This window comes from Larus michahellis, chromosome 18, assembly GCF_964199755.1.
Source record: "Larus michahellis chromosome 18, bLarMic1.1, whole genome shotgun sequence".
Lineage (NCBI taxonomy): Eukaryota > Metazoa > Chordata > Aves > Charadriiformes > Laridae > Larus > Larus michahellis.
The window spans coordinates 816,526-836,931 of NC_133913.1; the positions used below are offsets into that span (position 1 = coordinate 816,526).

The following is a 20,406-nucleotide window of genomic DNA, read 5'->3' on the forward strand; positions in this document are numbered from 1 at the left end:
AGGAATTTTCCTTCCTCTTTTTAAGTTTTAGATGTAGACTATTTATTCAAATCCTTTAATAGTAAATGGCAAATTATTTATTGTACATTATTTTCATAGAGTAAATAAATGTCTTTATAAAACCAAGAAACGTGTGTTGCTACATATTTCTTTCGAAAATGTGATATTTTTTGCCTAAATCATTCGCCTTCCTCTTTCCTGCTTTGCAGTAATGATCTCCTCGTGTGCATTGAGAGAGGAGACAAAAGACATTGCTCCCAACTAACATTTCAAGAGGCTTCGGGAGTCAGAAATATTTGCTGTATTCAGTTCTGTTTGCATTGGTTTTTATTTATTTAATTTTTTTACCAAACCAAAGCAGACATTTGTTTCCAATTTTAATGTTTGCGGTTATATTTTTGTAACTGCAAATCCCTCCTGTAAGGAAATCTCCGGATAAAGGGATGGAAACCGACACAAAGGCCGGGCTCGGAGAGGCGCGGGGGCCGCGGCCGCTCCGCGGAGCCCCCGCACATTCCGCGGCCCGTTCCCCGCGGCGATCCCGCCCCCCACCCCCCCGCGCTTCTCCCACAGCCCGGCCTGGCCAGGCGAGCGCCGCTTCTTGCCTTCAGCCCACTCCCCCTTCTCTCGGCTCTTGCAAGCAGAAAACACAGCCGTGCCATAACGCGATTATGGGTGTTGTAAATGCCCCGGAGTACCAAAAAAGAGGCGGAAAGGGAGGATTTTGAGAAAATGCAAAAAATCCACCCTGGGAGGGTGGTGCGTGGCAGCACTTTAGTCAACAAATAAATGCTATAGAGGAAAAAGGGGTAAGAGATCAGCCTGAAAAAGGCCTTTCTTTTTTCCTCTCCTTTTTTCAACAGTACAAACCAGCACACACACACCCACACCCACACCACCCCGAGCCTTATAAATCTGTGATCTCCTTCCACAGCAATTTGTGCTGCTCTGTCCCGGCTCGCGGATCCCTTTACGAAAGCTTTCTGGCAACATGTAATTTTAAATACAAAACTCATATATCAAGGAGGGAGAGTGAGGCGGGGGGGGGGTGGAGAGGCTTATGAATGAAAAGGGGTCAGCGCAGGAATCAATCGCGGTGACACCCAAAATAAATCATATTACGTCTTTGCTAAGTCATTGGTGTTTCCTCAGCCACGGCAGAAATTTGGTAGGCGTTCAAGCGGGGCTTGTGCGAAAGTAACGCGGAAAGGCGAGCTCGGGGGGAGCGTGGGGCAGGAGGCGAGCGGCCGGGAATCATGGGGGGGACCCGCGGCCTTAAAATGGCGCAGGGAGCCGCGGAGAAGAGCGGAGCGGCCATGACAAGCGGCGTTGCCACCAGCCTTATTCTTTAGGGTTAGGGTTATTTTTTATGGTCTGGCCTTCGGGGGGTTTCCTCGGGGGGCTGCCGTCCCCCCCACCCCACCCCACAGGGTCCCGGGCCGTTGTTGCGTCCCTGGGGCTGGCCTGGGAGGAGTCACCCACCCCCTCCCCCAGGAGTCCCCGGGAGAACCGTGGAGTCCGGGAAACTTCCGCGAGGTGGCCCGATATTTTATTTCGGATTGAGAGCATCAGAAGCCAGGCTTGCTTTCTACTTCGGGCTGTGAAAAGAAATAAAATAAAATAAAATAAAGCAAGCCCTCGACAGATGTTTTCGAAATTGCTGCGCGAAGATCTGGATTGTCTCTTCCCGCTGTAACATAGAGGGGGTGATTTTACGGCTACCTTTTTATTCTTAATAATATTGCCAGCCTCTTTCCCTACCAAACGAGCAGACGTTTCAAACCTGCTAGCATCTCACTCCGGGAAAGAGTAGGTTTATATTGAAAATCGAAGTAGATTGCAATTAAAATATGCAAGTGAACATTACTTAACACCTTCCCATAAATAAAAGGAAGCGCCTAGTGCATAGTTTGCGCTGCCTGCAGACGAGTTGCCTTCGCATCCCAGCCTGGGAGTCATCACATGCCTCCCCCATCGCGCTGCCCTCTCTCACCGGTTCCTCTTCGCTCTGGAAGTCCCAGAGCCATTCGGGGGGGAAGAAAACCCAGGCACAGCCCAAGTACCACAGAAGGCTATTCATTATCTTTAAGTTTATTTAATATCTCCAGCTTCTGGAACATACTCAGCGGCAGCGTTGGCACTGCCAGACGTTGTCTATCAAAGCGCCATTTGTTCCAGTGCTTTACATATTTCTCCTCCCGCCTCCTCCCCCTCGCAAGCCTGAATACAGGCTTGTTGGGGGACGGCAGGAGCAGGGAATCAGACGGTCGGGGCTGGCCCACGCCAAGCGCCCCGAGCGCTGCCGGGGAGTCCGTGCTCGCAACGGCGGGACCCTCTCCGGTCCCCAGGGCCGCTCAGCCCTGCCCGGTCCCGGTCCAGATCATGGATCTGCACATCCCCTTTGTCCCTCCAAAGAAGGGAACTTCTTATTCAACTTCAAAAATAGGTGCACATAGATAGATCTCTCCGCAAATCGATCGTGCAGCGGATTTCCACAAACACACACGCCCTTTCCGTGGGGAAGGGAGGAGGGGAAGGGAGAGGCGGAGGGGAGGGGACAAGAGGGACGCCGTCCACTGCAGGGTCACCCTTTGCAGGGAGCTGGGAGGGGGCGGCTTCCCCCCAGCGCCAGGATGGGACAGGAGCGGGGAAGGGGTTTCCACGAACCCCCCAACGTAAACCCTGACACCTTATCAATACAAATCTCTAACAAGGGCCCTGCTGCAGATCATAATGACTTCTCAAAGTTGCTGCAGGTCTAGAAAGCATGCCAGTCACAGCCACAGATCAATTCTACACCCACGGAAAGTGACTTAATAAATGGAACCTCGCCAGTTATTATCCTTGCTAACAGCAGGCCCCTTCTTATTTGTCCTAATTAGCAAGACTGAAATGTCGGAGGAAAGAAGGGGAATATTCAATAAAATCTAAATTATTGAATGACTGTAAGATTTCGCCATTAGTTCAGCCATTCTTTACCTTCTTCAAAATGTCAAACAAATGGGGAATGCATATTTGCAACCCTGCCCTTCTGTTCTGTGCAACTGGAGGGCATATATTAAGCATATTAAGCGTATTCAGCTCTTGATCGTTGTCAAAACACTGCAATTGCCTCACGATTATTAACCTAGAAATATGCAAATGAGATACGCTCGCACGTGTTGTAGGGGTGTTAAAGTAATATTTATCTTGTGCTGATCTAGTCTGGGGATGTGTTTGCTAAAGTGCTACTCGAAGCCCTGAAGATGTTGAACCAACCCATTCGAGCTATGGGAAGGCTCGAGGCGGAAAACCTTCTGTGAAGGAAACGCGGGGGAGAGAGGGAAGAAGGAGCTGAGCCTTTGATGGGTGAGGTGGGAAGAGGTAACTTCTGCTGGGGATTCATCCCAGTCTTCCTCAGCTGCCGGTGCCAGACTCCGGCTTTCCGGGAATATCCTTCCAGGGACCGTTTTCCCAGCTGTGTTGTAGCATTCTTTTCCAGCACTTGACCGCATCCCAGTCCTCTGTGGCCAGAGCTTGAGGAGTGCCCCTAATGCTCCACCACCATCAAAGGAAGGAGCTGGCAGAGGGAACCACCTCCTGCTCGACATCCTGGCACCTCCCGCCTCTATCCCAGCTTTGCCGGATATTTTTTTCCCTCTTTATATACATCGCAGGGGAAAATACAGATTGCCGGGTCCGGGGAAACTAACTTAAGAAACGCTGCAGTTCGCCCACGTGAATCTAGTCCTCATCCCCAGTGGAACACTGTCTAACGCTGGTGGATATTAATAATGCGGACCTATTCATATTAGCAACGTCGATGAAGTTATTAATAAATTCATGCACTTATTAAAGGGCGGGTTTTGGTCGAGTTAGCCCACGCCGGGCCTGCCAGATGCTGGATCTGAACGAAACGCGGAGGGTTTGGGACCCCTCGGGTTCAGTCCCGGCCGTGCATCCCCCTGGAGCTGCCCGAGGCCGGCCCTGAGCCCAGAGCCAACCGGGCCCGGGCGAGGCTCCCTCGGGCTTGCCGAGCTGTCCTGGGGGAAGGCAAGGACGGCCCGGAGCGGGGCTCGGCCGGGATGAGGAGCGCACAGGGTCTGCCTGCTACGAGAGAAAGCACTGCTGCACGCAGGAGCAGCAGATACAGACCTCTCCTCTCGCCCTCACCCAGTAGAAAGGCTTAAATGAACCTCATTAGTGAGACGAGCCGGTTTACAGACACACCCCTGCCCTGGGGACCAGAGAGAAATAGCCGATGCGATTCACAGGGAAACAGGACAGGTTCCCCAGAGCCGTCGGAGGAGGAATTTGATGTTTTGGCGCAGGAGGAGGCGGGATTTGAGCGGTTAGTGCCATCCTGAGAAGGAAAAATATCGAAAGAGGCATTTCTCACCCAAATCTTCCACTCAAAGTATTGTTCAGGAGATCGAGAACACAAAACACGTCCCTTTCCCTGGTTAAGAGGCGCCCATCCCCTCCGGGGGACGCTGACCACCTGTGGACAGTCCCCGTCCAGGGACCCTCACGACATCGTGCTGGAGCTGGTCACGGTGCCGGCCCCCCGCCCGGCGCCCGGCCGGTCCCCGCCGCCGCGCCCGCCCCGCTCCCGAGAGCGGCAGATAAGAACTATTGTATCTTATCTTAATTGTCTCGTATTTATTCTGCAGCTCGGGGATAGCCCGGCGCTTGTAACTCATTAAAAGGATTCCTTCTGCATTTCTTTGGACTCCCAAACTCTGAAGGATTTTTCCATATTCAGTTTTATTTTCCCCTCTTCAGTTTTTAGCCCCAAATATAGCTTAGCAGGCTATGATCTAACCAAGACACATGCCGGGGCTATAAATTTCTCTGACAATTTCTAGGGACGAGTCCTTTTTGGTGATAACGAAGTCCGCAGCCAAACACGCACCCCCAGCGTCAGCAGTGCTTCTTATAAATCACCCCGCCAGGAGCCAAAAGTGACATTTCTTACGCACGACACAAACTTTCTCTGCAGAGAGTTATATTTAACTCCAAAACGAAGTATCTGAAGACTCCGAGCACTCTGGAGCCTTTGGAAATGCTACATTCCTTCTGTGTCGCCTGCACAGAAAACTTCTCGCGTTAAGATTTCTTATAAGACGTGTTTCCACAAACCACCTTCAGAAGGGCCCTATCCCTCATGTCAGGAGAGTTGTTTGAAATCAAACAAACCGTCTCTTAGGGAAGGGAGAAATCTCCCCTGCTCTCCCCGCCGCCAGGCTGCTGCAGCCCCGAGTTTTGTGGAACCGCTTTATGCCGCTAAAAGGGAGAAACTGCTCTCAAGAAAAGGTTTATTTTAATACGATATCTTCATCGGGTTGGAACAAAAGGCGTGGTTTTCCCTAGGGGGTCAAAACCCCCATTTTGTAGTGAGGGGGTGTGGGTGTGCGAGCAGATGAGCTGCCCCGGGATTTGCCTCGGGGTGGATGGAGGGGGAAAAGGGCACGGGATGCCTGTGGTGGGCATCGGAAGTCCCCCGCCACCAAAACCTTATTCTGCTGGTGACCTCCTCATTTCTTATCTGCTCATCAAATAAAGCCTGCGGTTTAGGGGCGGTAGCTCCCGAAGTGCTTTAGGCCAGCATCGGCTCTCGGGGAGCGGGGATGCAGCTCTGCGGAGTCCCGCACACACAGTGCCGGGCAAGGAATCGGGACCAGGAGGTAAAGAAGTGATTTCTTCTGCCTCCCACCGAGCAGCCGACCACGCTCCTGGACAGCAGAGTTTCTTTTTCCAGGAATCAAAGAGCTAAAAATTCCCCGCTCACCTTCTAGCATCATCCATCTCTCGACAATTTGTTTTAATCCTGTTTTGTGAACAACAGCAGCATCCCCAAAACGGCACCGTCTGTGGTTTAGGGGGTAGGAATAATTACTGTCTCCCTCTATACATAAGTGAAAATCAAGTAGTTCATATAGTGAAAGGCTAAGTAACTATTTCGGGGGGATATAGGAGAAAGCTCTGATAATTTGAGAATCTCCACCAACACCTTTTGTTTGACCGCCTTCCCTCTCTCAGCTCCCCATAAAGGAGGTTTTACAGAAATAAACGTGTAAGTGATAGGCTCACCCGGCGATTGCTTGTTAACAATAATGTGGTATTTCTTTCTCCTGCAGGTTATGAAGGTCTGCACCGAAACTGGGTCTCACACCTTCTCCACAAGGGGAATGGAAATCAATAATAATAACAGCAGCAATTTTATATCGGATCCAGGGTGAGGGGCTAAGCAGGAAATTCGGAAAAGCGATTCCTAAGCCGTTCCCAGTGCGCCTGCATGCACGTTGACGCTGCGGTTTTCGAAAATACCGCGCAGTCACCACAAGCCATGCATTTTGGAGAAGACCGTACCACTTTGGGGAGGTCAGCCGGAGGACAGCGTGGGCTGAAGCGCTGCTACCCCGCTCGCCCTGCCCGGGGCCGTCAGCCTGGCAGCTCCGGGGAGGGGCGGCCAGGGGAGCCCCGGGTGTGCCGGCTCCGGGCAGGGGGTGGGAAACCAGCACACCCCGAGACCTGCCCGGTATCCTGCCGCCTGGACTTCCTTTCTGGGGGGAAATCGGCTCCAACACCCCACCTTTCGTGATCTGACAGTTACCTCAACTGAGAGACAAAAAAAGCCTTTGCCAAAGTGACTTCACCTCCGCACATGCCCTCCTCAGCTCTATCTTCACTTTCACACACCCACCTCCCCAATATCTTCACTTTCCCCCAAAAGTGGGGTTGGAGTCCAGGAGCCCGGGGACCTCATTTCATCCCCTGCTCGGGTCGGGATACTTACTGCATTTCATGGCTGAAATTTTGATCCCGTCCTGGCTGATTTTCCCATCTACCAAAGAAACTCCGTGCTTTCACCCAGAGCTGCCTCAGGTCTAAACTTTGGTTTAGCCTTCGCTGGGAGGAGGTGAATAGCAAAACTTTTTCCTCCATAACTCCGCAGCAGTGAACTCTCTCGGAGCTAATTCTGAAACTCCAGAAGACAGCTGTATTTTAATGACATAAAGCATCTCCTTAATGTAACAGTGGAGTGAGATCACAGTGGAAAATTATCAGACAATATGAAACAATTGATTCATGGATGAAATAAACATCTATCCTTTTCTTTTTTCATTTTACACCCATAAATCATCTATTGTAGACATCGTTTAAATATAATACATTAAATTTAAACGCGAGTGCAACATAATATAAAAAGCACTCCTGGAATCAAATTAGAAACCGATTTCTCTTGCAAGTGGAATGACATGAGAGTTGCTTTGAATCTTTATAATCACTTTTGGTTGTTTTATGCAAAAAAGGAGGTAGCGAGTTTCAGAGAACATTTGTAACCTGAAAGATTTTCTTCTTGAATATCTCAGCATCAGCAAAGTCGGCAGAATAAATGAATAAATAGGCACGCAGCTCTGGAAATAGTTTTCTCCTTATTCTTTTTATTGAAGGGCGAGAATTGTAATTGGCTAAAACTCACACTTTCTCTCGGGGGGATCTAAAGGAGAGAGGAAGGTTGGTGTCGTGGCTGTCTGTGTTGCAGTTTCTTAACAAATGTTACCCCAACGTGTTGCATCAGCCAAACCTACCAACTGAAGGCCGTGTTTATGCCTTTCAAAGTGAACTTTTGGCCTGTGGAAAGAAAAAAAAAAAAAAAAAAGAGCCCTCCTGGTTCTTCTTAGAGGCTGAATAACCAGTAAATATCTTGACAAGTAACAAATGACTGTGGGCGTCATATTGTTGGGTGCTCTTGTCTCCCTTCTGCTAACAAGTAAATAAATGTTGCCTACCTATGTTTCCATTCTCTCAGCAGTGGAGTGGCCGGCCTGAAGTCAGTGTCTTTCCACCTACTCATCAGCTGGACCCTGCTAGGGGAAAGCTCCAGTGGCAACAGATTTGGAGAAAGATCAAACCAGGTTTGCCATGGAAAAGAGGAGCTTAAAGTTCCAGCATTGGTTAAAGCCCTTAAAACAGCTGCTGTTTTCAGTAGTAAATGTGTAGATAGGTAGGTGCGTGGGTGAGTGGATGGGTAGGAGGACATGAAGATAGACATACGGATCATTTTTAGTTCCATTCCTCCAACTGCTAAACTGGGCATGGTATTTCTCCAACAAAAGACATTCTGTCTTCCTAACTTTATTTCATGGCCTCATTAGAATATTGATTTAATTATGTTGCTTTTACCCACACTGGCCCTAGACACAAAGCCGGTGTGGCAAAATTAGAACACATGGAGCCTTTTTTTTCTTCGGAGCTTTTATTAGACTCTTCAGCCCAGAAAACGCAAAACATCTTCAAGCCACTTTGTAGGCAAAGTTTCGAAATGAAGAAAAGAGCATCCTTTTGTGCCTGGGGGAAAGAGTAGTCAGACCTCCCTACCTCTTTTCCCTCTGTCTTTCTTTTTCTCAGATGGAGCTAGGATTGGGGAAAACCTTTTTAAGTTGGGGTAAGGGGAAGTTCTGCTGAAACTGGCTACTCGCATAACTTGGGAGCCTTTTTAGCACTTAAAACAGTTGTGTATAATTCTAATTCTTCCCCCAGCCCCTCTTCCCCTCCACCTCCCCGCACCCCACCTCCCTCCTCTCTTTTAAAGTCTTTGAGGAAAGATTTTGACGTATTCGTGTTGTTATCAGATTGATGGGCAGGGTTTGATTGAAACCCCTTTGTCATGCAAATGTCAGGGCCTTGATGGATGAGCTCAGAGATGTGACAAACTTCAGGAGCCCCTCGCTCATTGGGCTGGGGGCGGACCACGTGGCCGCCTCCCCCTGCCCCCACCCCGGCCCCGCCGAAGGCTGAGGGGTTCGAGGGCCAGCGATGCATGGAAGGAAGTTTTACAGCTTTGACATACTATCTAAAGGTTGTAGGGCAGGCGGAATCCCCCCCAAAACAGGCTGACCCTCCTCCATCAGTGGCAGATGGACAATACTAGGATGAACTCCTTCTTAGAGTATGCAATTTGTAACCGTGGGACGGGCGCCTACCACCATTTAGAGCAAAGCTCCCCTTCCTTCCTCTCCTGCTCAGGTAGCCCCGCCAGTGACACTTTTAACGGAGACGGGCGCTTTGGCGTGGGAGGGAGCGCGGCCGCCCATCTCCCCCCGCAGAACCCCGGCTACCACCCTCCCTCCTCCGGGCGCCCCATCCCCTTCGCGGGCGCTGCCCCGGCCGCCGGGTACCCGGCCCAAACCTGCAGCCCCAGCTACGGCCACCACCAGCTCTACCTCGGCCAGCAGGACGCGGATGGCGTGTACTTCCAAGCGGCCGGCTACTCCGCCAACGCGGGATCCAACCTCAGCTCCTTAGCAGAGAGCTACTGCGGGGCCGCTGGGCAGTACCAGCAGCAACACCTTTACGGGCAGGAGCAGCCCGGCTACTTGCCCGGCGTTTACAGTAACCTCTCGCCTTCTTTAAACGAGGACAAAGACCCTGCGTGCCCCTCCGAGCCGTGCCCCCCCGGCGCCAGCGCCACGCAAACCTTCGACTGGATGAAAGTGAAGAGGAACCCCCCCAAGACAGGTGAGTTTGGGGGAGGGCAGAGCTGGGTGAGGATGGTCCCCAGCCGGGGGAGGAGGGAGGCGGGGGGCAGCTCCCCAGCCCTGCAAGGAAAGGTTGCCTTCTCCGGGGTTTGTACGCAAGGTAACTGGGCTCATCTTCCAGGGGAACACAGATTTGTTTTGCTTTGGGGGTCTTTTTTTTTTTTTTTTTTTTTTTTTTTTTTAACACCAGCTCAGCGCTGCGGAAAAGCCAGCTAGAGATTTCCCAGACACGCCTGATGGAGGGTCCCTGAGCTCAGTTTCCCGCAGGCCCAATGCGATTTAAGCCCAGATCGGAATAGGAAATTCTCCAGGCTTCCTGCTTCTTCCACAGTCGTGGCTTCCACTCCCCTATTGTTCAACTTCCTTCTCCACAACCTTCCTTAAATCACAATCTTCCCTCCTCCCCTCATCATCACCTTCGCCCTCCCCTTCCACTCCTTCCCACGCACGTTCAAGTTCCATGGTAGTTTGCAGGGAACTGGGGGGAATGGTTACAAGGGAAAGGGGGGGGGCAGCTCTGCAGAGCCCGGTGAAGTCCGTATTCCTGGGCTGGGAAGACAGGGGTAGCTGAGGATCCGGGAGGGAGCACGAAGCTCCGGGCGGTGGAGGGACCAAATGCCCAGGAGAGGAGAGGAGCGGGGAAAAGCCCCCCCGCCCCGCCACGTCCCAGCAAGGGAATTTCTCTGGTTGCTCCTGCCCTGTTGGTGTTTGCTCCTTAACAGCTAAAGTGTCGGAGTACGGACTGCTGGGCCAGCCCAACACCATCCGCACCAACTTCACCACCAAGCAGCTGACGGAGCTGGAGAAGGAGTTTCACTTTAACAAGTACCTCACCCGGGCCCGGCGGGTGGAGATCGCCGCTACCCTGGAGCTCAACGAAACCCAGGTCAAGATCTGGTTCCAGAACAGGCGGATGAAGCAGAAGAAGAGGGAAAAGGAAGGTCTCGCCCCGGCTGCTGCCTCCAGGTCTGCCAAGGAAGCGAGCGAAGCCTCGGATCAGTCCAACTGCACCTCACCTGAGGCCTCTCCCAGCTCGGTGTCTTCCTGAAACGCGTCCCCGCGGGGACGCAGGGACCAGCCCGGGGCTGCCCTCGAGGGGCAGCTGCTCCCCGCAGACCCCAGCAGACCCACAGGCACGAACACGCACCTCCCACGCACAGCCCCGACCGCACACAGGCGTGGAAGGAAGGCCAGGCTTCCCTCCGAGCAGTCCCCTCGGCTCCGGCCACCTCCACACGTGTGATACCGGTTCTCCCGCTCGCATTTCTCTCTCTTAATTTATAGACCCTCTGTAAAACACTGGACTCCAAAGGAGCAGCCGTGTCCTCGTACATCCTTAGCAATAGGCGTTTGTCTCAGGGACGTTTCTCCCCCTCCCTTCTCCCCCCTCTATAGGAACTGCACTTTCAATTACAGAAACTTTAAAACGAATTTAGTTTTCTCCCGTTTTAAAAATGTGCACAACGACTTTTGCCTGCAAAAATCCTACGTTTGATGTGTTTTTCCTCCCCGCGAGATTGTAAAAAAGTTTTGGGTATTTTTTTATTTCCCTTTTATTTACTGTATGTATATCTTGGAATGAAATCTGAGGCCCCCAAGATGCTAAGAAGCCTCTGCAAAGACACAAACACAAAGCAAAAAAACGCAACTCTTCCGCTACCATTTTGCACTATTACTGCTTTACAGGGTTTTCTACACGCTCTGCGACTGTGGCTGTTACTGATCCTGGGGGAGGGAGGGTTGTGCTATCAGAGGAAACGAGATGAGGCGAAGGCTGACCTCGGAGTACTTTGGGCAACGGTCACTGTCGTAGGAGGTGTGAAGGTGGATGGGAACAAGGCTGCGGGGGGGCCGCAGGGCTTGGCTCCCCCAGGCACTGATGCACTGCCTGCTATTTATTGTACGTCTCGATAGCCTGAAGTCTTGGAGCGAAGTAGCACGGTTCCTTGTACCCCCACCCTTTTAGGCTTATCGGAGTCCGATAAAAACATTATTTAACCATGGCTAAATTGTTTCCCTTCCCCACGAGAAACTTTAGGGTAGGACCAACTGAAAACCACGGCGACTTTTGTGAAAAATTGTTTTAAAGGGAAAAACGTCATCGAGAATAACTAGCGGTTTCTTAATCGGAATCTCCTATTTCCCTTCCACTCCCTTCCCCGTGCTCTGTATCTCGAAATGAAACTACCTCAGTCTAATAAAGTTTACTTTTTCCACACGCAAGTCCTCTCTAATGGAAATGGAAATCTCTCCCGTCCAGGGAAATGCGCGACACAGGGCGGGGGGAGCCTGGGCTCGGTGGGAGGAGGAGGAGGAAGGAAAGGTCTCCGGCTGCTGCCAAAGCTTCCAAACAAAACGCCCGATCCTTCTTCCTGTGGGTACCCTACGAACCCCTCCCACTCCCTCCTTGGCATCGGCAGGATCGGGCCCGGCGCTCGCCTCTGCTTCGGGGGCGTTCAGAGCAAGTCGCCCAGACGGGGCCGGATAGAAACGCGGCGCTCCCCGCGTGGAGTTATTTTACAGTCCAACGAGGCCTGATGAGAACAGAAAATCATCGTCATCCTCAGTGTAAGCATCCCGGCACGGAAGCAGATCTGCATTAATGAAGCAGCAACACGAATTGGAACGGACTTGCAATCCGGGGTGGGGGCAAAGCGAGTTTCTCATTGATACGGAACAGCCCTGTGAGGCTGATCCAACTAAAAACCAAAACGAAGCGTCGCTTTAGTTTTCTCCCTTCAGCTTCCCAAGGCGACCCCTGAAAGGCTGTTTTCCACAGTATAAGTAACATACGAAACCAGTTCGCGGGGGGATGGAGGTCAGGGCCCTGTGCGGGTACCGGAGCGCTGGGCGGGGGCAGAGCCGTGCTGGGGCCGGGCGGGGAGGAAGGAGGCAGCCAGCCCGAGTATAGCTCTGACCTTTTTACCTCGAAACGCCTCTGGGATTTCTAAACAAGTAAACAGAGGGGCTGCCAGGAGAACCTATTGTTCTGGCTTCGTCAAATTTGCGAACCTTTTCGGTGCGGGCGTGAGTGGGGCGAAGAATGAGCAAAGTACCTGCTGGAACCGGGCACCCTGCCCCGCAGCGCCGCTCGGCCCCGGCCCGCTTCATCTGGAGGTCCCTGGGCGACAGGGCATCGCTCTTCCCCGGAGATACAATCTTCCCCCATCTAATACACCTCTCTTGCTCGAAAGAAAAGATTTTTGAGTGGCCAATTAGCTCAGAGATAAGAAAAAAAAAAAAAGAGGGGGGAAAAGGTGAAAAGAGGATTTTGTTACACTAGCAAACACCGAGAGAGAAAAAAAGGCACAGCCAGACAGATTGGCTTTATAACCTGTTGGGTGTGAGTCAGCTTGATTTAACCTATTCGTTGAACCAACGGGATTGAAGGTTTTGTTGAAGCTGTGCGATTTTAGCTGTCTCATCGAAACAGGGCGTTGTGCTTCAGAAAGCCCGTGGGTTTCCACTGAGACGATATTCACCCCCGGTTGTGTCTCCGGGCCCTGCTCTGCCCCCCGGCCGCCGGGTGAGGCGGGCAGCGCCGGGCGGACCGGCCCCGCAAGAGCCGGAGGAGAGCGGAAAGGCCGGGACAAAAAGGAAGGTACTGGTGTGTCAGTGTGTCGGGCACAACAAAGGCTGCCAGCTCCCATTTGAAACTCAAAGGGAGTCTCCGGAAGGGTCCGCAGAGACGGTGCCGATGCGCCCTTACATATGTAACCCCCTCCGGGCTCCCCCCTCACCCGTTCCCTTTGCCCCCCTCGCTGCCCAGCCCTGTTTCTCTAACAACGATCACCGCACACAGCTAATCTCTTTTTCCCCTCCAAGTTTCTCACGCTCCCTTTTGTCTCAAGAGCCCGAAACCCACTGCTGTGAAGCAGGAGCCGGCTGGGAAGGCCACGCCAGGACACCCGCGGCTGGGGGTCCCTCGGCCGGTAGCAGATGCTCCTGTGAGGTGGTGAGGGACACCTGTGTCCGCTCCACAACCGGAGAAGCAGATAAAGAGCGGGCACTGGTACTTCAGTACCCGCACAGGTACCCATGGATCCATACGGGGCATGAACATGTGCTCCTCCCCACAGCCCATCGGCATAGGCTGCACAGAAAGGGGCACGCACTGCAGATGTGCATGCAGCAGTCCCTGTCGAGATATAGCCCTATCGCCATAGTCAGGCTTTATCACAAATTCGAGGTCTACACGCACTTTGTTTTATATAAATGATACACAACGACGTGGCTATTTATAATCCGGTATATTCCCATATCTCTGTGTGTGTGTCTGTCTGTGGGTCCCTGGTATTGCATTTTTCATGAGCAGGAAAATTAGCCAAGTGCCCCTGTACACTCACACACAAAGCCGCTTCTTAATGGAGATTTATTCTTTTAATATCCCAAAGGAAGGGGAAATTCCCAGTTAAAGAAACGTAACTGTGTAAATTATTAATGGCAGTCACCGTGTTGGAGCTGTTGTCCCTCTGCGGGAGGAGGGGATGAGGAAGGGACGCCCAGAGTCCCTCTCCTCTGGCTCTGTTCCCAGAGCAGGGACCCGAGGAGCACACCCAGCGCTCTGGCCTGGTGTGTCAGCTACTCCGGGGCCATCTGTTCCTTTCCCCCCTAGTGTGAAATGTTTCTCCTCTTCCTAAAGCATTTGTTCTCACAATGTGAGGCCCTTTTGATCTCAGAAGAGGACCTCCTATTAAAAAATAATAATAATAATACCCTGAAGACTTCCTTACTTTCAACTCCACTTTGCTGGCTGCTATTAACTCTGCTCCTGGAGCCTCTTTGCACTGAAGGTGTGAAGCGTTCCTGGGGGTCTCTGGGGACAAAACCTCCCCCTCAGTGACTGTACTGTATCTGCATTGGGCTATTGCTGGCCCCTTTGGCCCACAAGGTCTTTGATGCCCTGAAGTGGAGGAGAAGAGGGGAGGACGCCTTCTGTGTTTCTCCAAACTTGTTTCACACAGAAAAATTAGTCAGGGGTCACCCCTTCCCCAGCTCTCAGCAAAACCAGAGCAGGATGAGGGCGAGAGGTTTTCATCACACCGTGAGTGAGCCAACTGCAACAGAATTTGATCCACTTTCTGTGAGTGGCACCAAGGCAGCAAGGTACACATGCACTTGCTTGCACGCTGACATTGCCAAGGGAGTTGATACACACTAAATCAGGTAAACCAGGAGGGATTTTCATGCCTGCTACGTAAAACTCAACATTTTGACACGAACACATTTTTAGGTGTCACTAAAACCCCTGGAGAACTGGCCAAAAGACCTGCAGCTGTGGGAAGCACTGGGTGAGTGCAGCTGCCCTCAGATCTCAACTGGGCAGGAGCTTGCACATCCAATGCCCTTCCCATCCCTGGGACTTCCCCTGCCCCAACGCCCCAGCAGCATGGTCTGGCATGGGAACTGGGCATATATGTGTTTATTTGGATTGTGTATGTTTATAGACAATGTATTTCACTTGTATTTGTATCAAATATATAGTACATTTATTTTTCAGTATCGATGCTGCATAGGTCGCCTGGATTTAAGTCAGGGACCTCCGATCTGCTGTCTCGTGTCCGACCCCAGCTGTAATGTTCCCTGCTCATTACACTGAAAGGGCCACCCCACGGTGCCGTCCCTTTGCTCACCCCGCTGCCCCTCAGCCATTTGCTTCCACCAACACAGATATTTCAGCGCCTATCATCTTCAGGGTTGCTTTAGCCTCTCAGGCAGGTGAAATGAGGTCTGGGGCAAAGGGCTTGAGTAGAAGGAACAATTGCAGAAGTGAGTGTACAAAATGTTTCCTTGCTCTTCAGAGGCCTCACCTATCCTTTCAGTTTACACTGGTCTGACAGCTCCATTTCAACCCCAGCCTTCATATGGACTTGTTCAATATTTACTCAGGCTGATGGGTTTGCTCAGAACTTGCCTCCATCAGCCTTGCTCTGTCGGGTTCCCTTCCCCTCGGGCCCAGGTTCACACAAAGTTCAGCCTGAAATGAATTCACCCAAAGATGGGCCCAGCTTGGCCTGAGGACCAGAGATGGGGTCAAGCCTGGGTCTCTGCATCCCAGCCAGCCCTCACGAAGGCCAGCACTCAGCACTCCCGGCCAGGAGGCTGCTTTGAACAATTATTTGGGGTTAAAAAAGAAAAAGCACCGGGCCAGGGAGGACACACCAAGAAAGGCAGGAGCTGCTTTTCAGTGCAGAGAGCACAGGTCAGCCCTTCCGGGAGGGTGGATAGTTCATGGACGTTTTCTCTGCCCAGGGGGCCTGTGTGACAAGGTACAACCCCGCAAACTCAGTACAATCATAAAAACTGCAGCAGGGGGGGAAAAGGGATATACATATATATAAAATATATATTTATACAAAGTATAAAAAGCACACATATATATTACTTATTATATATTATAGAATCTATATTTTTTAATGTAAAAGTATACCCGACAGCAAGGGATGAAAACCTAAAATGTGCAAAATTAAGACTGATTTGTTTCTGCCTGAAGCCATGACACAGGAGGTGGCTTTAGGTAACAGCAAGCTGAAATCTGCCTCAGCAAAAATACCAAAAGACTCTTCTGAAAGCCTTTTGTCAGAAAAGCAAATAAAAATCCGATGCAAATTAGAAATACTGCAAAGAGGCTTATTGCAACACCCGTACGCGTTCCCATTAAAAAAGGAAAAGAAGACAGAACCACAAGGCAAAACCAAAGTGGCTTCAAAGAAAATAACAACTGGGTCGATATGTAGGGCAGGTCTGTGGCCGAGGTGACTGAGGGAACAAGGGTCAGCTGGGGATGATCGCAGACACCCGACATGTCTCAGAGATACCGTGGGAGCTGAATCTGCCCCTCTCCAGGTTGCTGGGTTTCTGGTAAAGGCGGAGAGACTTTTTTTGGGGCACCCGCTGTCTGTTTGGGGCTTGGCAAAAATCCCGTACGAGTTTCTAGAGGGTTTGGGGTCAGACTTGGAGCTCCTACCTGAGAGCTGAAGGGTCCCAGAGAGGGCAGGGTTTGTCCCCAGAGCCCACGGCAAGAACTTATCTTTGAAGCCTTGCGGAATATTTGCATCCTTCTAACACCTTGGCAGGGCACGTCTGAGAACCAGGGGAATTTGAGGTCTATATTGTGAGTCTACAGCCCTTTCACACAGGATTGCCAAATAACCGTGCATGAGTTATGTCTTAAAATCAGACACGAGGAAGGTGAGCTCCCTTTCAGTGGCCATAAAGCTAATCCCATAAGATTTAACGGATTTGTAAATGGCTATACAATTCTGGGGGTTATCACAGTCCCTGTTGATTAAACAACCTGGTGAGGTGGCAAAACATAAGCGTTTTGGTCGCAGGGGAAAAAAAAAAGGGGGAAGGGTGGGGAATTTGCACCATGATTCTCCTGGTCTTTCCCCCGGGAGTTAGTTCAGTGGAAATATTACCTCGTGGAAACCTTACCTCGATCTTTATTTAATTTCTTCCTTCATTCAGCAATTCTGCCCGAATCATTTTCTTTGCATTTCCCTCCCCCAGCTCAGCAGTGGGTGCTTGGAGTTCCCCGTGTTTTTTGTCCACTTCTTTGCATTCTTTTCGCTGGAGACAGGAAGGCAGGGAGCTACACGTGGGAAGACAGAGAGAAAACAGCGTTACCTGAAAGAAAACATGCCGCTTATTTCAAATAGAGAAGCTGGCACTGCAAAAAGACGGTAAAAGAAACTGTTTCTCGTCTAAAAACAAAGTATCTCCTTTGCTAAGGGTTCAAAGAGTCCCTGTTCGCGCCATGCTAAGAGATCAAAACCAAGAAAACGCCTTTCCCAAAGAATTTCCGTAAATTAGGTGAGAACGTTTTCCTTCAAACAAAAAAAGCGGCTTTTAACCTCGGTTATATTGCTAATATGTCTCGGAGAAAGGAAGGAAATTTTTTATTTTTTTGGTTACTACTACAAAATATTTCTCTGTGTGAGTTACTGTGAAAGTGACACACTCGAAAATATTGGCATTGCTGGGATGAAAAGGAGCAGTACTTGAAATCCTGTTCCAAATTTGAATCCCTTTTGCTCCAACTAGAGTGTTAAATGGCCACGGATTTACCCCGTGTTTCAGCACACCACACAGCGCCGAAACACTGAGCCTAACTCGTTTATTACAGAAAAGGATACGAGAAAAATGCTTTCTTAATGACACTTTAATTGTGTTTCCTACGGAAGGCTTCGAGATAGTTCACATTTAAATGCCGATCGACAGAGTGAAGAAAATATAGTTCCTTCTAGCAGCCGGAGATTTTTTAAGGCTCTCTTATTTCAAAAGCAACTCTGAGTCTTCTTGATAGAAACGCTCCAGCGTGTGCAAACAAAATGTTTTTGGAGCAATACTTCTAGTCCCAGGGCTCAGCCAAAGGACGGGTTAGAGCTACTGTCAGCTTTGCTGCAGTTTGCGGGGAACCCAGCAGAGGAGCCCGGGGGAGCCGGGGTTTCCCTCGGCGCCGGGACTCGCCGCTCCGCCGGGCCCCGCGGACGCGCAGGGACGGGGCGCTTCCCCCGCCAGCCAATAGCTCCTGCGGGCAACCGAAACGGCGAGGGAAGTGGGAAAAAAGTGGAAGTCCTTCCCTTTGCATCACCTTTAGCAGTTTCCAAAGGATAAATCTTTTCCTCGCTAGACTTCCCCCACTGAAGCCGATGGGTTTACTGCCTGCCAATTTTTTTTTCCAGCCACTCTCTCCTTTAATGTATTATCCCCTCTGAGCTGAATGGCATTAGAAATTGTCCTAAATTATTCTTCAATAAAAGATCAAAAGTCTTTTACCTCTAATTTTGTCTGCCATGATTATTTTTGGAGGGGATCTTGTAAAGAAAAAGAAGTTTAGGAGAATCATTCTCTGCTTTCCCTTTGTCTGTTTGCTCTGTGAAGGCGCTCTTCTCTTTATTATTAATGGATTTGGCGAAGCTTTTCCTGCAGTTTGGAGGAATACGCTAGTAAATGAAAGCATCTCGTTGATGGATGAGGAGCTGGGCTTTAAATCAGTCCCTACTGATACAAATTATTTTAATATGCCCCTTTTATGATTTATTTCAAATTTATGAAGTAGTGGGCTATGTTGTAAGACTTGATTATGGAGGCTGGTTGCCTACAAAGTTATAAAGTCTTCTAGGGGAGCTTTTTTTGAATGGCTTATTACAAATTCAGTACATTCACAACTGTGTTGCCAAGGCTGTGTGTATCAAGGAAAAGTAAATCTTTTTTCCCTTGACCCATACCCTGCCTCTCCTCCACGCTGGAGAGGAAATTGATAGTGCCATGAAAATCAGCAGGCATTCTTTGTGCATTTTATATTGTTTCTGCTGCTCCATCAAAAAACCCCACACTAATAATACAATCCAAACAAAAAATTCTTGTTTTCTCTTGATACAATGAGGGGAAGAAGGCAGGGAAATACAGAGATAAGCTGTTGTACTGGGCACACTATTTCCCAGGGGGTGAGGCTCTCACTCTGCTAGGTGCTGTGGAGGGGAGATGCTTTCTGCTTCATGCACCTTACACTCAAAGACATCAGAGGTACGACGGTTGGCTGGGTTGTCTCAGGTGGCTTCTGCCCTTCGCTGTAACTTCTGCAGCTGGGTGGGAAGTGACATTCCTCAGGTATGCTGGATCAAGCCCGTTTAAGTTACGTTAAGACATGGCAGTCAAATTGACCGATTCCCAGTTGCCTGCGAGCAGGAAGGGTGGTCTGAGCGCTCCCCGAGGCCAGTTTGAGTGAGGTCCATTCAACCAGCTGATGAAGGTGGTCTGAGGGCAGCTGGCTGGTGCTGTACAATGCGGACTGAGCCCGAGGGCAGGAATCTGCAGCTCGCAGACAGTGCTAAGCTCAGTAGGGTGATACCTTCTGCAGACTTCCAGCGAGATGCAGATGAGAGTTTTTATTAAGGACCTGAATTTTTGCAATGTCTTTGACTTGCTGTGTTAAGCTTTGTCCAGTCATACATGAAATACACCAAGAGCCCTGTTTTAACTAGCCTGCACTTTTCTGTCATCATCAGCACTGGACATAAATCAATTGCACAGTCTTGGCTATGAAAGGTATGACTGGAACCTCATCTGGCTTGCTTAACTGTCTCTGCGCCAAGGCCTCCGTACCCTGCTGTGCTGCACTGTATTCCAGATGAAGCACATTATATTAACTGTCTTTGGTGGTCATCAACTCTCAGTGAGGAGAAACATTCATGGAAGCACAAGAAGAGGATACATGTCACTAAACTAATGCATTTGACGCATGCAAAGTATCTGCTCAGCATCTGAGTGCCTTTTGGGCTCTGTCTCTGCAAGATCGGAGTATTTCAGGTCAGTATCAGTGTCATTTCAACAGCTTAACAGTCTAAATTTTGTTCCTTCTGAAAACCTTCATACAAGTTTAAAACTCAATTCATAAAATTGGCCTTGTACCAGCTACTTGAACATAAAAACTTAATGCAGGGATCAGAGGTCAACAGCATCAAGTCAAAACTGCTGCTGTTTCTGCCAGTAAATTCAGAGCTGCGTATCGCCCTGTAGTTTCCTCGTTCTCGTTCACTCAATGGCGAGCTTGTGAAAGGTGCCAGTGAGAGGGCCTGGGAGAATGAGCCCTTGTGTGTATTCGTAAGGCGGGGAATGGCAGGGGAAGTTTCACCCTGCAGAGGTTCCTTCCACTCCTGATCTCGAGGAATGGGAATCCCGTGTCAGTAATCCCCAGTCCGTGCTAGACAGTGCCACTTGCAATGGATTTTGCTTATTTGTGTTTTTTTTTTTTTTTTTTTTTTACAGCAAAACTGCACTTCTGCTTGGCCTTAGGTCTGCTGAACTCATTTTATATGACACCAGAGAAAGTTTATTTTCAATATCTACCAGCTCAGTCAAAGTCAATCAGTAGCAT

The 20,406-nt window shown here is 50.2% G+C and overlaps 1 protein-coding gene across 1 annotated transcript; it reads left to right on the forward strand.

Annotated features, from left to right (window-relative positions):
- The first annotated feature begins 8,903 nt into the window (after positions 1–8,903).
- HOXB1 (homeobox B1) lies at positions 8,904–10,572 on the forward strand. The gene is made up of 2 exons (XM_074562108.1): positions 8,904–9,504; positions 10,247–10,572. The coding sequence occupies exons 1-2, from the start codon at positions 8,904–8,906 to the stop codon at positions 10,570–10,572; spliced, it is 927 nt and encodes a 308-aa protein (XP_074418209.1).
- The last annotated feature ends 9,834 nt before the right edge of the window (positions 10,573–20,406 follow it).

Coding starts and splice junctions, on each gene's coding strand:
- HOXB1 (XM_074562108.1), top strand. CDS start 8,904: ATGGACAATACTAGGATGAACTCCTTCTTAGAGTATGCAATTTGTAAC. Junction 9,505..10,246: donor GAGGAACCCCCCCAAGACAG/GTGAGTTTGGGG, acceptor GCTCCTTAACAG/CTAAAGTGTCGGAGTACGGA.